The 15,990-nt window shown below is 42.1% G+C and overlaps 1 protein-coding gene and 1 pseudogene across 1 annotated transcript; both read right to left on the bottom strand.

Annotated features, from left to right (window-relative positions):
- Positions 1–12,346: 12,346 nt before the first annotated feature.
- LOC147430832 (uncharacterized) lies at positions 12,347–13,283 on the bottom strand (annotated as a pseudogene).
- A 90-nt stretch (positions 13,284–13,373) lies between these two features.
- On the bottom strand, positions 13,374–14,336 carry LOC147430831 (MFS-type transporter clz9-like). The gene has a single exon (XM_086493591.1). The coding sequence runs from the start codon at positions 14,334–14,336 to the stop codon at positions 13,374–13,376; it is 963 nt and encodes a 320-aa protein (XP_086349717.1).
- Between the last annotated feature and the right edge of the window lie 1,654 nt (positions 14,337–15,990).

The raw sequence follows: 15,990 nt of genomic DNA, 5'->3' as shown, positions 1-15,990 counted from the left end.
CTCTCTCTCTCTCTCTCTCTCTCTCTCTCTCTCTCTCTCTCTCTCTCTACACACGGTTGTGTTGCTCCTGTGCACCTTTCGTGCTCCATAGCCAGCAAACTTAGGCTGCTCTCTCATTATCTCTCTCTCTCTCTCTCTCTCTCTCTCTCTCTCTCTCTCTCTCTCTCTCTCTCTCTCTCTCTCTCACTAGCAAGCTGATCCCTGGTTGACCAACCGCTGCGTCTCTTTCTCTCTCTCTCTCACTCTCTGCACCAGAAAGATTCACACAAAACCCTGGTTTTAATTGATTTTCAGTGACCACTACTTCATCTATCCCTCTCTCTCTCTCTCTCTATCTATCTATCTTTGTGTGTGTGTGTGTGTGTGTGTGTGTGTGTGTGTGTGTGTGTGTGTGTGTGTGTGTGTGTGTGTGCGCTCCTTGCCAATGGACAATACTACAAGAGTTTACCGCTCGGGTGACTCACAGCTACTCTCTTTTGACGAGATGGATGAGGAGGAATCACGCATGGATGAATAGATACAAAACCATCCCATTGTTAGTTCCATTGAGACCTGTGTCACTAATCAAGTTTTTCTTTGTGATTATTGGGCTGCAAAGAACACAAACAGATAAGGAAAGAACGACATCCTTCTTTTGCACTTGAATTACCGAAAGCCAGGTCAAGGAAAAACATTTATGCAGCAGTGGCACATTGTTGGTGCAAGCAAACCCTCGAGCAAGGAATGATCAAAAGGAAATATTTCAGCAACTATTGGACCATCAGACATTTTCCGAGCTGCAAAAATCAAATTTCAACAATGTCAAAGACACCGTTCTATCGGGTGTGTGCAACACTTTGGCTCAAATTAAGGTCCTGCATTTAGCAAGTGAGATTTTTGTTAAGAGAACCTCTCTAACAATGATCTTGAACAATAGTACAAGTGTAGCCTCAGTAAACCAATCCAAAACTGCTAGTGTCCTAGGTTTCCATCGAAGAAATAGCTACCAAAGTTGATACTACACAATACCAAAGTACCAAATTGGGTACTATACAGTATCATATTGTGGTACAATATTGCACAGTAGAAGTGTAACATTAGAAAACTGCTTTCTACTATACAGTATCATATTTTGGTACAATATTGAACAATAGAAGTGTAACATTGGAAAACTGCATTGTACTATACAGTACCAAATCTAGTACTATACAGTACCAAATTGGGTATTGAATTTCACTGTAGCAGTGTAACATTGGAAAAGTGCATTTTACCATAGTGAGCAGTAACATTGGAAAACTGTATTGTACCATAGTGAACAGTTACATTGGAACACAACTGATGATGGACAAAGGCCAAAAGTTGATTGTATTGGTAGAATGAAAAGCACATTGTGAAAAATACATAAGCATATGAGAAGGGCTACAGCTTGCATGCACCAGAAAACTGGTCACGGACACGGTTGCACTTCTTTCTTTGCAGACTAAAAAGCTCCAACAGGGTCATCGAATCAGTGGAATCACTTGACATCTTTTGCACAGCATCTTCAGCTTTATGATCTCCACTCCCGTCAGTACTATCCACTTTTGCATCCTCCACTGCCACTTCCTTCTTGGAATCCTCGGGCCCGTCCCCCTTCATCGCATTGCCTACCTTTTCCTTTTCTGCCTCTTCCCCCTTCCTGGCCTCCCCGTCATCCCCTTTCTTGGCATCCTCTACACATTTGTCATCACTAGCTTCCACCCTCCTCTTGGCCTCCCCCTCAATCCCCTCCTTGTCCTCCTCCCCCATAGTGGACTCTTCCCCTGCACCATTCAGTTCCACTATGTGAGGCACTTTACCTCCAATATTGTCTTTATTCCTTTTAGCATCTTTATCCTCACAGTCACTGTTTTCTTCGTTGTCCCACATGGTATCATAATGCTATCTCTTCTCATTCCCTTTCCCTTCCACACCACCATGATTTAAATCTCGGAGAACATCCTTTATCTGTGCAATATCCTCAACCTCCTCCCATGCATGACTTGCAGCAGCTTTTGTGGCATCTTGTCTATCCTTGACTGCCTGTCCATTTTTCCCACTGGGCCCAGCCGTTGCAGCATCTTCTTCCTCTACAAAAACAGAGAAAGATAGCACATACTTACAAACAACCTCACATTCACTGTAGGTAAGCATATGATTTGCAGAACACACACATACTTACTCTTCACACCACGATGCCCACCGACCCAAGACTTTGCCACCTCAGGGATCACCATGTTACAACCAGGTTTGGCACAATAATCCCTACTTAGTAGCAAAGCACTAAAGCAAAGGGGGTGATACTGATGTTGGCACTCAAGCATAAAGGTTCCTACAACTCCTGCAGACTCCAAGAGCTCACCACATGCAGCACACATTCCAAACACATGGATCATCTCCCCCGAATCAACAACCTGGGGCCTAGGATATAACATAAATCTCTTCCTGTGTTGAACATCAGCAATCATCTGCTTCACAAACAGGACATGGCCTTGTGCTTCCTTCCATGTTGCCTCCAACACATCATACTCAGCCTGTTGTCAACCAGTAGCAATACAAACAGTCCCAAATTAGAACCCAAAATCTAGCAGACAGTACCAAAGGCATCATGCTACCAATGAGTACCAAACAGTAGCTGGTAGTACCAAGGCCATTATACTACCAGTTACTACCAAAAACTAGCAGACAATACCAAGGCCATCACCAATTAATACCAGAAACTACTAGACAATACCAAAGCCATCATACCACCAATTAGTACCAAGAAGTAGCACACAGTACCAAAGCCATCATACTACTAATCAGTACTAGAACCTAGAAAACAGTGCCAAAGCCATCATACTACCAATTAGTACAAAAAACTAGCAGGTCATCAATGCAAGAAGACAACTGTAAACTACCAAAATTAGTACCAAATCATAACCAGGAGCTACCAATTAGTACGAAATCATAACCATGAGCTACCAACTAGTACCAAGTCATAACCATGAGCTACCAAGTAGTACCAAAAATCATAACCACGAGCTACCAATTAGTACCAAATCATAACCATGAGCTACCAATTAGTACCAAATCATAACTATGAGCTACCAATTAGTACCAAAAATCCTAGCAGCCTCCAAAAAATCATTGTAAGAAGCTACCCTAAAACCCTAAAAGTACCAATACATTCAAAGTAGTGTCTTTAAAAAGAACCATAAACTACCAAAGGAAGTGCCAGAATAGTACCAAATGCTACCAATTAGTACCAAAATCATTACGAATGCACCCAAGTCCACCAATAAACTACCCAAAAGCAACCAAAACTACCAAAAGAACATTGTTAGATCCACTCCAGAAACTACCAAAGCATTACCAAAAACTATCAAAATCTACCTGTAAGGGTTTAGTGGTACTAGCAACACAACCAAAACTACCAAAACAACAGATTTATCAGACTACCAAACTATTAAAAACAACATGATAGAAGATACCAAAACAAGAAAGTATATCCAAAAAAACCCAAAAGATACTAGTATGGACAAAAGTAGCAAAATAACATATAGAGAATTCAAAAAATCCACCCTAACCTAGCAATCTACCTAGAATATGCAATTGCCATACAGAAGCAAAACCACCAAACTCTGTCAAACTAGCAAAGAAGCATTTATAGATACTAAAAAGCTGCATGCACTACCAAAACCACTTTCTTAAGACATGATAGGAATTACTTGTTGTAGATGAACCTCCTTCTCTAGCTTCAACATGTCCTCAATGTTTCCAAGTCAGCGAAGCATGCGTCAACTGGCTCCCAGATCAGCCTCAACCTCTTTGAGGTCCTCATCATTGAAAGGGTTTTCCTGCTTTAGTTTTGCAAGCTGCACTTCATAGTGCTCTATGTCATCCTTTATCCACTTCACAACAGCATTGGAACCCTCGGCTCTCAACAATGTTTCATTGTTCTGCTGCAGAGATGCTTTCAGTTGTTTCAGCCTGTCCAATGCAGCTGCACTTTTATGAGGCACTCTCTCAACAAAATTTCCAATTCTGTAACATAATCAGGCAACTCTACGTGAATTTGTGGGGGTTCTAACTCTGTGCAGAGGTTACTACCACTTTGCGTAAGGCGGGGCTTCTTAACAGATGACCCTAAACTGCCATGGGAGGCACCGTTTACCCTTCGCCAAGTTTCGACCTTCCGCTCCAACCCTCCCTGGCGGCTAGCACACATGTTCAGTACTACCTCTCCAAACATCGCCCATGAGACTTTATGGCGCGCAGGGTCCTTTTTTGCCGCATGGTATCTCTCAAAAGCATACCAGCATGCAAACTTCGCAATGATTTCCCCACAAGATGGAGGGGCTTGATATACCTTGTGGAAGAGGAACCTGCAATCTTCAAGGAGTCTTGGGTGCACATGATTCAAGTAGATCTTTGCATTCTTCTAGTAGCTTTCTTAAACACTGTCATCCACTTGTCATGAGGGAGGTCTTCATCCCTAAGATCCTTTGCAAGCACCCCCTCCATGCTGAGACCATACTCTTCGTGAAGCTCCTCGGCTGTATAACAGAACTTGGTCAGAATAGGAAATTCTTCCATTTTGTTTTTTCCTGCAATGTGGAAACACAAAGCTCAAATGTTAGACATGCGCTCTGTCTACCAATCAAAATACCTAAGCATGCTTCCGAAATGACCTTCTATTGGCATCATTTCAGCAATGTCAAACTAAACCCTACACCCTAAACAACCCTTTGGTCACACAGATGTTCTTCCCAATGCACAATTTGGTACTGACCCAATTTGAGGCTATACATAGTTATCATTGTACAATACCAAATTTGGTACTGTAAAGTACCAAATTGGTAGTGTACAATACCATATTTTGTACTCTAAACTTCCTCATTTTTTTAGTAAGCCCTCTTGTCCTACAATGTATGATAATAGGGATACAAGAAGACCCTTCTGCATAGATGCATAGATGAAACAATACATTCACAATTGTTGAAAAATCTCTTGAGATTGTGTTCGGCTGAAGGCACATATGCTTGAATCATGAATGCATACAATATGAAAAAAGGATAGAAATGCAAAGCTCCTGACCAAGAAAAACATTGACTTACATGCAATGCATAGATGAAACAATACACTCATGCAATTGTTGAAATTTTTCATGAAATTGTGTTCCGTTGAAGGCACGTATGCTTTAATGAATGCATAATGCAAGGCTCTTGAGAAAAAAACAGTACATAAACTTGCATGCAATGACCTTACAACCTTTGACATAGCTACCTCTCATGAAACAAAATCAAATCGTGTAATAGGACATGACAGCGTAGAAACACCAACCTCTTGTTTTAGTTGAAGACCGATTATCGTGCTCCGCAAAAGGTGCTGCAGACTTTCCTGATTTCTCCACATAAATTCTCCCCTTGCGAGCCCTTGTGTTCGGTGTGTTGATGCTTCGGGGAGACTTTGTGCCTTTGAGGGGGGAGGTTGCATCCATGGTCCTAGGCTTCTTGCCTTTGTCGGGTGAACCCTTGGCAGCAGCAGACTTCCTCCCGGGCGTCCTCTTTGTGGCGTGAGAGCTACACAGGGGAATCCTAAAGGTGATGCCTGAGACATTTGTGACAGCATTGCGCAGTCAAGAACCACTACGAAAAGCCACTGGTACTACGCAGGACACACACGCTATGTCACACGAGTTCAAACATGCAAAAACTCCAATCCATCATTGGCCCCACCCACGATGTCTCTTCAAACGAAGTGGTCACTGGATTTTTCATTTTTACTAGCTTCCCTCCTATAACATTTAATTTTAGAGGCCAAAAACGGTTCCCTCCAAAACAACCTCTTGCTTTTGTAGAAGTACCAACTAGGTACAAACAAAAAAGGTCCTTTTTTTGTACCACCATCGCATACTTTTACCCCTTGAGAAGGAGAGAGAGAGTCTTCTTGATTCACACATAGATTGTGTCAGCGTGTATGCTACAAACGGAGGTTCGGTGGCCCTGGCACATCCACGAACTCATAATCGAAGCTATACGCGAACAACAAGAGACGGAGAGCGAAAGAGGGTGAGAGAGAGCACGTGCATGCACACCTCCCGGAGCGGAGTGCTACGCGAGCACGGCAAGAGAGAAGAGAGGAGAGGAGAGAAGAATACACAGACACTGGGTGCAATCTCCCCCCGTGCAAGAGTGAGCATGTCACGCTCGCACGTATTTAATTTATAGAAACGTTCATGCCAAAAAATGAGTGACATCGAGTTCACACTTGGGCATAAAATAGTCATGGCTCATAAAGAGCTCAATGTAACAATTAATAGCTGTCTACATCTCAACTTATAACTAAACCATAAAATACTAAGGATTGCCACAAAATCCAATGGTAGCAGTTTTATTTCGAATAGCTGCTATCGCTTTATTGTCCAACACGTGCCAATCACTGATCTGCTCACACAACACCCAACAAGTGATCATCTTCCACAATTCAAATCAACATTGCAATGCTTCATCAAAATATCAAATATTTCACAAATATATCATCAAAATACCAATTCCATTATATACCCCGAGGTTGAAAGAAAATTGTCCTCAATTGTTACCAAAACCAATCTAGCGACAGTGGTGGCCAACCACTAGTAGAGTGGTCTAGTAAGTGGTGTTGCCTAAATTGGCGGATGTACACCAATGGGCATGCTGCCTAAATTGGCGAATCTGCATTTTGAATTTGTGTTGCCTAAATTGGCAAATCTACACTACTGCTGCCTAAACCGGCGGATCCACACTTTTAAGGTCGTGTTGCCTAAATCGGCGAATCTACACTAGAAGAGAGGCACTGCCTAAATCGGTGAATCTGTGTCTCTAGGTGTGTGGTATGCAAGTATCAAGTGATGGTAGTGCAGACTTAGCGATTGTTCAGATATCCATTGACACTCTTCCAAAGAATGGTTTTTGTATTTTACTAAATATCTGCTATACTAGTTTCCTATGTGGGTAGTGGTCATATCATGATCTAAAATTATTTTGGGAGTCAGAATTTCTTCATCGTCCTCAATTAAGGGGGGGTCAGTTGTGGAAGGAGTATCGGGAATAGGTCCCTTGTGTGGTCTCAATAAACTAACATGGAAGGAGTTGTGTATTTTCCAATGTGATGGAATGCCCAAGCGGAATGCATTGTCATTTATCTTTTGAAGGATTTTGAATGGGCCATAAAATCTAGGGGCCAATTTTACTTTGGGATGTTTTTCTAGACTTTTTAAGCGTCGTTTTTCAATTCTAAGCCAAACAAGGTCGTTTTCTTTAAAAGGTGCAGGTATTCATTTCTTGTTGGGTTGTGTAGTGTATCTTTGTTGTGCTCGTTCGATGGAAGCTGTGGATTCTTGTAAAATGTGTGTGTGGTCTCTTGCTAATGTGTCAGTCGTAGGGATATTAGTGCTAATAGTGGAGACAGGGATAGGGAGTTTCTTCCCGTAGACAATTTCAAAGGGTGCACGGTTTGTGGAGGAGTGAGGGGTGTTATTGTAGGAAACTTGAAGCATAGGGAGGTGTTGGTCCCAGTTTGCAGTATTTTCAGTGGTATAAGATCTAAGAAGGTCCATAAGAGTGTTGTTTGTGGCTTCTGTTGACCATTACTTTCAGGGTGAAATGCAGATGTGAAATCCATTGTAGAGCCTAAGTTTTTAGCTAGGGCGACCCAAAAATGATTGCAAAAGCGTCCATCATTGTCAGAGAGAATGACTTTGGGGAAGCCATGGTAGGGAAAGATGGTTTTGAGGAAAAGGCTTGCAGCCTGTGGTGCAGACAATGTATTTTTGCAGGGTACAAAGTATGCTTGTTTGCTAAAATGGTCAACTATGGTCCATATCATATCATTGTGTGAGGATGTGGTGGGAAGTCCTGTGATAAAATCCATGGAGATTTGTTCCCAAGGGCTAGAAGGGATAGGGAGAGGCATTAAAAGACCATAAGAGTTACCATGAAGACGTTTAACTCTTTGACATATCAAACATTTTGAAACAAATTTTGTGGTATTGTGCTTCATTCCAGGCCAAAAAAAAGGATCTTGACATGCAAGAGTGTGGATTGAATTCCTCAGTGACCCATATGTGGTGGTGCATGCATTTTAGTCATTGCTAGTTACTTGAAGGGTGTTGTGATGCATAGCTTTTGCTGAAAATAAAGATAACCATTTGCCAATGTGTAGTGTTCATAGGGAAGACCATTATTGTCAGTTATTTCAAACCAAGCACGTGAGAAATGTGGATCGTGAGCATATGTGGTAGGTATAGAATGAAAAGATTGCACTTCACTCATGGAAATGTGATTCAAATAAACATGCTTGATTTTACCTAAAACACGTGAACGAGTAACATAAAAATCATTCACTTCAGGTTTTCTACTTAATGTGTTTGATACTACATTCGCTTTACCTGGTTGGTATTGTATCATAGGATGGAAATTTTGAATGAAACCGGCCCATTGGATATGACGATCAGAAATGGTGGATTGAGTCAATAGATATTCAATGGCATGTTGGTCAGTCTTGATTAGAACTTCAGAGCCCATAAGATAGTGTTTCCAAATGTCTAGAGCGTGGACTATAGCTAGCAATTCTTTATCGTATGTGTTGTATTTGGTTTCAGATGGTTTGAGTTTTCGAATTTCAAAAGAAATTGGGTGATCATTTTGCATTAAGACTACGCCTATGCCTGAGCCACTTGCATTTGTAACAACTACAAAGAAGGGTTGCGTAAAGTCGGGTAATTGTAGGATCAGGCAATGTGTGAGGAGATATTTGAGAGTGTCAAATGATTTTCGTTGTGTGGGGCCCCAATTGAATGGTACTTTTTGACAAAGTAGAGTGGTCATTGGCGATGCAATGTGTGAGAAGTTTTTGATAAATTTACGATAAAAACCTGCTAAACCTAAAAAGGATTTTATTTCATGCACGGATTTGGGGGTAGGCCATGTTTTAATAGTGTCAATCTTTTGAGGGTCAACGGATATGCCTTTTTCTGAGACTATGTGGCCTAAATAATCAATCTGTGTTTGAAAAAATGTACTTTTGTCAGGATTTGCAAACAATTGGTGCTCACGCAATAGCTCAAAGACAATATGCGGGTGATTTTTGTGATCGTGCTCATCACGACTGAAAATCAAAATGTCATGAAAGAACACAATAACAAAGTCTTGTTAATCAAGAAATATTTTGTTCATCATCCTAGCAAATGTGGCAGGTGCATTTGTGAGACCAAACGGTAAAACAATAAACTCATAATGACCAGAATGGGTACAAAATGCAGTTTTAAAAATGTCGTTGGGCTGCATACGGATTTGATGGTATCCTGATTTCAAGTCAATTTTGCTAAATGGTTTCGCTCCTCGTAAGCGATCTAGGAGGTCGTCTATACGTGGGATGGGATAGCAGTTTTTGACAGTGACCTTGTTTAATGCACGGTAGTCTATGCACATGCAAAAAGTTTTGTTTTTCTTTTGGACTAGGAGAATAGGGGGCACCAAAAGGGGATGCACTAGGATAGATAAGGCCCTTCTCTAGGAGTTCGGTGATTTGTTTTTGAATTTCTTGCTGGTGCAAAGGACTATGTCTATATGGTGCTCCGTGTGGAGGTTGTGAGCCTGGAAAATTTTCAATTTTATGATCTAACATTGCAATGATGCAATTAAAAAATCACGTTGTTAAGTGTAATCACCAATGGTAATTGCGAGAGATTTAATTTCACGTGTGCATTGTACCTAGTACCTTGAAAAGCACATTTAACTTTGTATGCAGATGGTGTGGTGGTTAAAAATTCAATTTTCTAACCAATTTTTCATAAATAAAATCGTGTGAACTACCATCATCGTGTAAAATAGGCACACTTGAATCTTGAATTTTGCATGTTTGATGGAGCAAGGCATGAATTGAAATTGGCTTACCTGGTACGTGAGGTGGTGTTGTAGTTGTCCAATCAACCATGGCATCGTCAAGGGGTTCTGATGCATCTTCGATGTTGTGTATGCAAGCTGTGGGTTTGGCGAGGATCGGGTGGACGATTGTTGGTGCAATTGGCTTCAACATGGCCGTATTGGCAGCATTTGAAGCACCGAACACCATTACGACGTGCAGGGGGGTTGGGATGTGTTTGAAATTTGAGGTGCAGTGTGTGTGGGTGGAGTGGCGGAATTGTGTTGTGGGCGATGATTATTTTGGTGACTACGAGGAAAGGGGGATGGACGGTTTTGTGTGTAATTATTTGTGTGGGGATTTAAAGTATACCTGTTGAAATTATTACTGTTACGATTGCGATTGCGGTTGTTGTTACCCCACTGATTGCGAGGTTGATAATTGGGACGGTTGGGGTTACGCGTGCTGCGCACTTCATGGACAATAGAGTTGATTTCTTTCTCAGCATCGTAGGCCAAGGATATAGCTTCATAAAGAGATGCCGGTTTAAGAGAATTGAGTTTTGATTGTATACCATTGGGAAGACCATCTTCATATTTGCGTTGGAGAGACTCTGCAGTCACTTCTTCTACCATACGGAGGAGTAGAAGACGTTCCCAGAAGCGATCAGTGTAATGAGAGATAGTGTCTTCTTGCATCCAGTAGAATTTGACCAAAGCACGACGAGCGTCAAGACCAAACTGAGGGGGTAGGAAGGAATCTTTGACCCACTGTTGAAAACTGTCCCAAGTTGATGGTCGTTCTGTAGTTTTGCAAAGCACGCTCCACCAGAGTGAAGCTTGACCAGAAAGGTGATTAGTAGCACATTTAATTTTATCTTTCTCAGTGAAAGATTCGCCAACAAAATAATCGTCGAATTGAGTTAACCAAACTTGAAAAACATGAAATATTTTTGACTTATCTTTGCCTCTTTGCTGGATTGTTGAGCTTCGAACGTGGCCTTCAAAATTTTGATCATATGTTCATCTTCATTGTTGTCTTCGTATGCTCTTTTTTGATCATTTGCTGCAAGGTGTTGATTCGCAATGTCTAATTCCTATTGCAGCAAGAATACTTGTTGCTCCAAGGTCGGTGCCAGGAGAGGTGAATCGGTGGTCCAATCGGAAGGGTTACTAGTGCCGTTCGTCTCCATCACGAGGGGAAAAATTAATAGTCAAATTGATTTGCTGCAAATTGTGTTCCGGAGTTGAGAATTTCCCTCGAATAAATTCGACGATGCGGATGCTGCGTTATTTGTCGAAGTTACTTCATCGCGCATGAGCATGTAGGAGCGCCATCAGCGAGATCGTAAGACGAGTGCGAGGTGTGTGTGCTCTTGCTTAGAGATGGTGAAGAGAATAAAAGCTTTGTGTGTCGATGGTCTGCCAAGCTGCTGTTTTCCCAAAAAAAATGAATGGGTGTGTGTGTTCCCTTTGAGCACGTCTCCAAAGAAAAGTTAACTCTTGCCAATGGTACAAGGTAGGTTTTTTTTGGAAAAAGTATTGGTGGAGACTAGGCGAGGAAAAAGGAGTGGGTTAGGAAAAAAAACGTGAGCTTTGACACAGGTAAGGATTTTCTGAATTTCGATGCACTTATATGTGGATAAATTAACCTCCTAAAAGATTACTCAAAATGGAGCTTCTTACATGAGGGGTTGTGTCGTATACAATTCGATTTGTTAATGGGATAAAACAAAAAGTAATTCTCTGCATACATGTGGGACTGAAGGAAGACAAAAAACTGAGCCTGTAATGTTGTATCTATTGATGAGCTTGGCGAAATCTTCTCCGCTCCTCCATACAGCTTGCTTTGCTAGAGGAGATAAGACAAAAAGGGTTTCTTGCATACATGGGCGTTGAATCAAGACAAAAATTCAGGCTTTACTGACTTCTTTGCTGATAAGCTTGTCAAAATCTTCTCAGCTTCTCCATACGGTGCTTGCGGGAAAAAGCATGATATGGCATATCTATGTGTAGTGGTCTTAGTTGCAAACCCTCGAGGGAACCTTGCTCCCATAGAATGCAACTCATTCTACCTTGAAATAAGGCCTTTCCTTGCATGCTTGGCTTGTTGAGCATCCACCCTTCGTTGTCGTGCTACTTCCTTCTCAGCAAGTGAGTTGAGTCTTTTCTTCTCCTTTTCCAATCTCTTCTCCTCTTTACTTTGGCAACTTCTTCTTTCTTAGCATTCTTTGCTCTCATACTTTCAATGTATTGAGAGGAGGTAAGAATAAGGCTATTGGGGTAGTCTACGAATGCTTCTCGATTTGCTTGTCTGACACACACTTCTCTCATTGGTACCTGTAGTATATCAATAATACGGTTGTGCTCTTCGGAAGCCTTTTGTTGTATGGTTAATGATGGAGGTTGATTCTCATCCCCAAACTCTTTCCGAGGTTGCACTTATAATGTTGGAGGCATATTTTCTAGTCTACTTTGTTGCACTTCTGGTCTTGCTCTGGCTGATAGCTGAGCACCTCCAATAAGTTGGTGAAAGTGTTCCCCCATGAGCTCAGATTGCGGCATATTCTCACCTCCACTTCGATGCACTTCTGGGCTTGTTGTGGCTGATAGTTGAGCACCTCCAATGTGTTGGTGAAAGTGTCCCCCAATGAGCTCCGATTGTGGCATATTCTCACCTCCACTTCCATGCACTTCTGGTCTTGCTCTGGCTGATAGCTAAGCACCTCCAATGTGTTGGTGAAAGTGTCCCCCCATGAGCTCAGATTGCGGCACATTCTCACCTCCACTTCGATGCACTTCTGGTCTTGCTCTGGCTGATAGCTGAGCACCTCCAATGTGTTGGTGAAAGTGTCCCCCCGTGAGCTCAGATTGCATCATATTCTGACCTCCACTTCGATGCGCTTATGGTCTTTCTCCAGCCGATAGCTGATCACCTCCAATGTGTTGGTGAAAATGTCCACCCATGAGCTCAGATTGCGGCATATTCTTACCTTTGCTTGGATTCCCTTCTGGTCTTTCTCCAACTGATAGCTCAGCACCTCCAATGTTTTGGTGAAAGTGTCCACCCATGAGCTTAGATGGCTTTGTTGCTATGGTGATATTTGTTGGAATGTCACCAGCTTGTAGTAATTGAGTGAAGCTTAGGGAATTGGCTAGCTCCTCTTCCAGAGGCATGGCTGCTCCATCTTCTTCTAGGATTTCATTTGCCATGGAATTTAGGGCAAGAGCCGTGTTTTCTTCAATGGTTCCTTGCATGGGTGTGCTAGGAACTTGAGATAAGTCATCATCCATTTCTATTGTTACCTCTTGCGTAATGTTAATGTGATTACACGGCATTCCGTCAAACTTTACTGCTGATGCATTAAGTGGCCATATACCTGTTGCACAAAACCCAACCATGATGTTGGCCGGGGTTAAGGATAAGTTTAGAGCTTTTGAGACAATCGAGGCCAACTCTGACTTGCTGGCATGAGATGAGGCTGTCCTATGCTACCAAATAGCTCTCTCCTTGCGGAAGTGAACCTTCAATGATTTGAAAACAAAAACATCTAGGGGCTGCAACTTATGTGAGGTATGTGCTGGTAACGTTATGATATCTATGCATGCTTCGTGTGCTTTGGCCACAACCTCCAAGGAGACATGACTCCCATGTCCATCAAGAATGAGTAGATGTCTATTTTGTTTACTGATTTTTTGAGAGATAGCGTCGTCAAAATGTTGAAGCCAAGCTTGGAAGAGTTCTCCTGTCATCCATGCCTTCCTTTGAACGGCCATTGCTGCCCCATCTTCACAGTGTTGAATGTAATTTCCATTAATCCGACTGCCCTTAAATATGTAATATCCTGGAATAGCACTCCTGGCTGCATTGACACAACATAAAACTGTCATCCACTCGCGAGAATCGCAAGTGATTCCATAAACAGATTTGGTACCTCTTCTTGCAAGTATCTTCATTCCTTTGTCTCTAGAACCTTGAAATCCGGTCTCATCTGCATTCCAAACATGTGAGGGAGGATAGTGATTTTGATTATACAACTCTTGAAGGTTGTCATGCAATGTTTTGACTATCTCCGGTCGAAATCTGGTTGCTCTTGACCGATCCAAGCTTTCAGAGACTCGAAAGACCAGCTTTGGGTGTCTTCTTCTGAACCCTTCCCACCAACTTCTTCCAGGAATGCCGTTTGTAAACAATGTTTCCCTGGTTTGAAAAATCTCCGCTACTTTTAGCTTCACATCCATGATTGAGACTCCATGCCCAGAATCACACTTCAAAAAGATCCACTGTAGTAATGCTTCCTCCTCTTCCATGGAGAGTATCGTCGATGGTCCTTTCTTCTTTTTCTGCATCCTGCCCTCTTCCCAATTGGATATGGCAGCTCTGCTTATGCCTAATTGCATTGAGCATTTGTGTAAGGAGAGCCCATTTTCACGTGCTTGAAGAGCGTTTGCCATATCGTGTGTTGTCCATGTTAGGTTGGGACAATTCTTTGGCTTCTTGGGCGTCATTCGCATGTCTTCACTTGCTTCCTAGGCTTGTAGGGTGGGGATGGAAATGTTTGGAGAAGTGGCTTTTGGGAAAGCCTCTTTGGCTTGGCGTGCAAGAGGAGGACTTCTTTTTGCTATTTTGCTGGGTCTTTTTCCACTGTTTTTATCAATCTGCCTAGTCGATGAAAAAACATTATTGGGCTGATTTGCTGAAGTGTTTTGCCTGCTAGCCCTTGTGCTTCTTCCGTTGCTTTTTGCCATAGCTAACCTACGGATAAAAGAAGTGGTTTGAACTTTGAAAAAAGACGTTGGCAGGCATTAACAAGATTTAAAGAAGAAAGAGGACTTACCTTGTCCAAGAAAATGACTAATCTTTTTTGTCTTGAAGAAGATGTGAATATTCCTTCATGGAGAACTTCCTCTTTGGGGCAGGTGGAGCGATTGCTTCGGGACTTGGACTCCTCTTTTGGGGTTGTGAGGTAGAATCAACAAGCTTCGGACTAATGAAAGGAGGCTTCTTCCTTGGAATCTTGCATGTAAAGGCAGGCATCACATGAAATTTTCCACAACAGCAAACACTTCCACCATTCCTATGTAGAAGAAGTGATGTACATAATAGCTCAGCAAGTTGGGGATGCCTTTCTGTCAAGCAAGCCTTACATTCGCAAGGAACTACACCAGCCATAGGAAATGGTTTGCATATCTTTGGTCGATCTGATGTAAAGAAAGAGGCTTCTAACTCTTTTGCTTCAAGTAGAGGCAATTGAACACCTTTTTTTCTCTGGATTCATGTTATTCCACCTTAGTTTTTGTGGATTCATGCTGATTCACAGTAAGTGTAGACATATGAGAAGTTGCAAAAGGTTGTGTAGACTCAGAGAGCATAAAAAATTTGACAAGTATCCTGTTATTTATACCTGCTACTACTGATTTGGCGTGAGAAATCTGGAGATTGGATTGAACCCTCTGCTTTGTTTTTGTTGGCTGAATGTTGTATTGAATCGTCTGTTGCTGGTAGTGACTGGCTGAACTTGTGTTCTGTGTTTCATGAAAAGTTGGAGGCCTTGAAACAAATGGGGCGTCACATTTGATAATGAGAATTTGTTTAGTTAATGAGCTGATCGTGTTTGCTTTCATAAATGTTCTGAACTGAGAGGAGAGTGACATGTGTACGAGAACTGAGCATCTCTCTCTCTTTTTGTGTGCAGGTGGAGAGCCGATTATGAGACGTGCGAGTGGGAAGACTCAACGATTTTCCACATTGATTTGTTTTACTACTATTGGAACATACTCATATTATTTTAAGGGTATTAATGTCTCTAAAAAGTGTCTCTCTTTTGGGGCCCGTCCACCTTCTGGCTCCTCTACCCTAGAAGCGATTAGAGAATCGTAAAGGTGGGGTGTGGAAAAAAAACAATAAAGTAATACCGTACAAAAAAATAAAGAGGGAGAATCGCTACACAGAATGTGGTGCCGATTTGCATGCGAAGAAAAGGTGGGGCAAGTAGGGTGGGGTGGTTGTCGTATGCATGGTGGTGGTCGTTGGTGATGCCATAGGCACTCTCGTGTTGTTGTTGGAGTTCATGTACTATCTCTCGTTTCCTTTGTCGGGTCTGTTCTG

The sequence above is a fragment of the Adiantum capillus-veneris genome, chromosome 21, assembly GCF_014529385.1.
Source record: "Adiantum capillus-veneris isolate H3 chromosome 21, ASM1452938v2, whole genome shotgun sequence".
NCBI classification, from domain to species: Eukaryota; Viridiplantae; Streptophyta; class Polypodiopsida; order Polypodiales; family Pteridaceae; genus Adiantum; species Adiantum capillus-veneris.
This window is presented reverse-complemented; position numbering and strand designations above follow the sequence as displayed.

Bases quoted from the DNA above. Each gene is read 5' to 3' on its own strand.
- LOC147430831 (XM_086493591.1), bottom strand. From the start codon at position 14,336: ATGGCAAACGCTCTTCAAGCACGTGAAAATGGGCTCTCCTTACACAAA.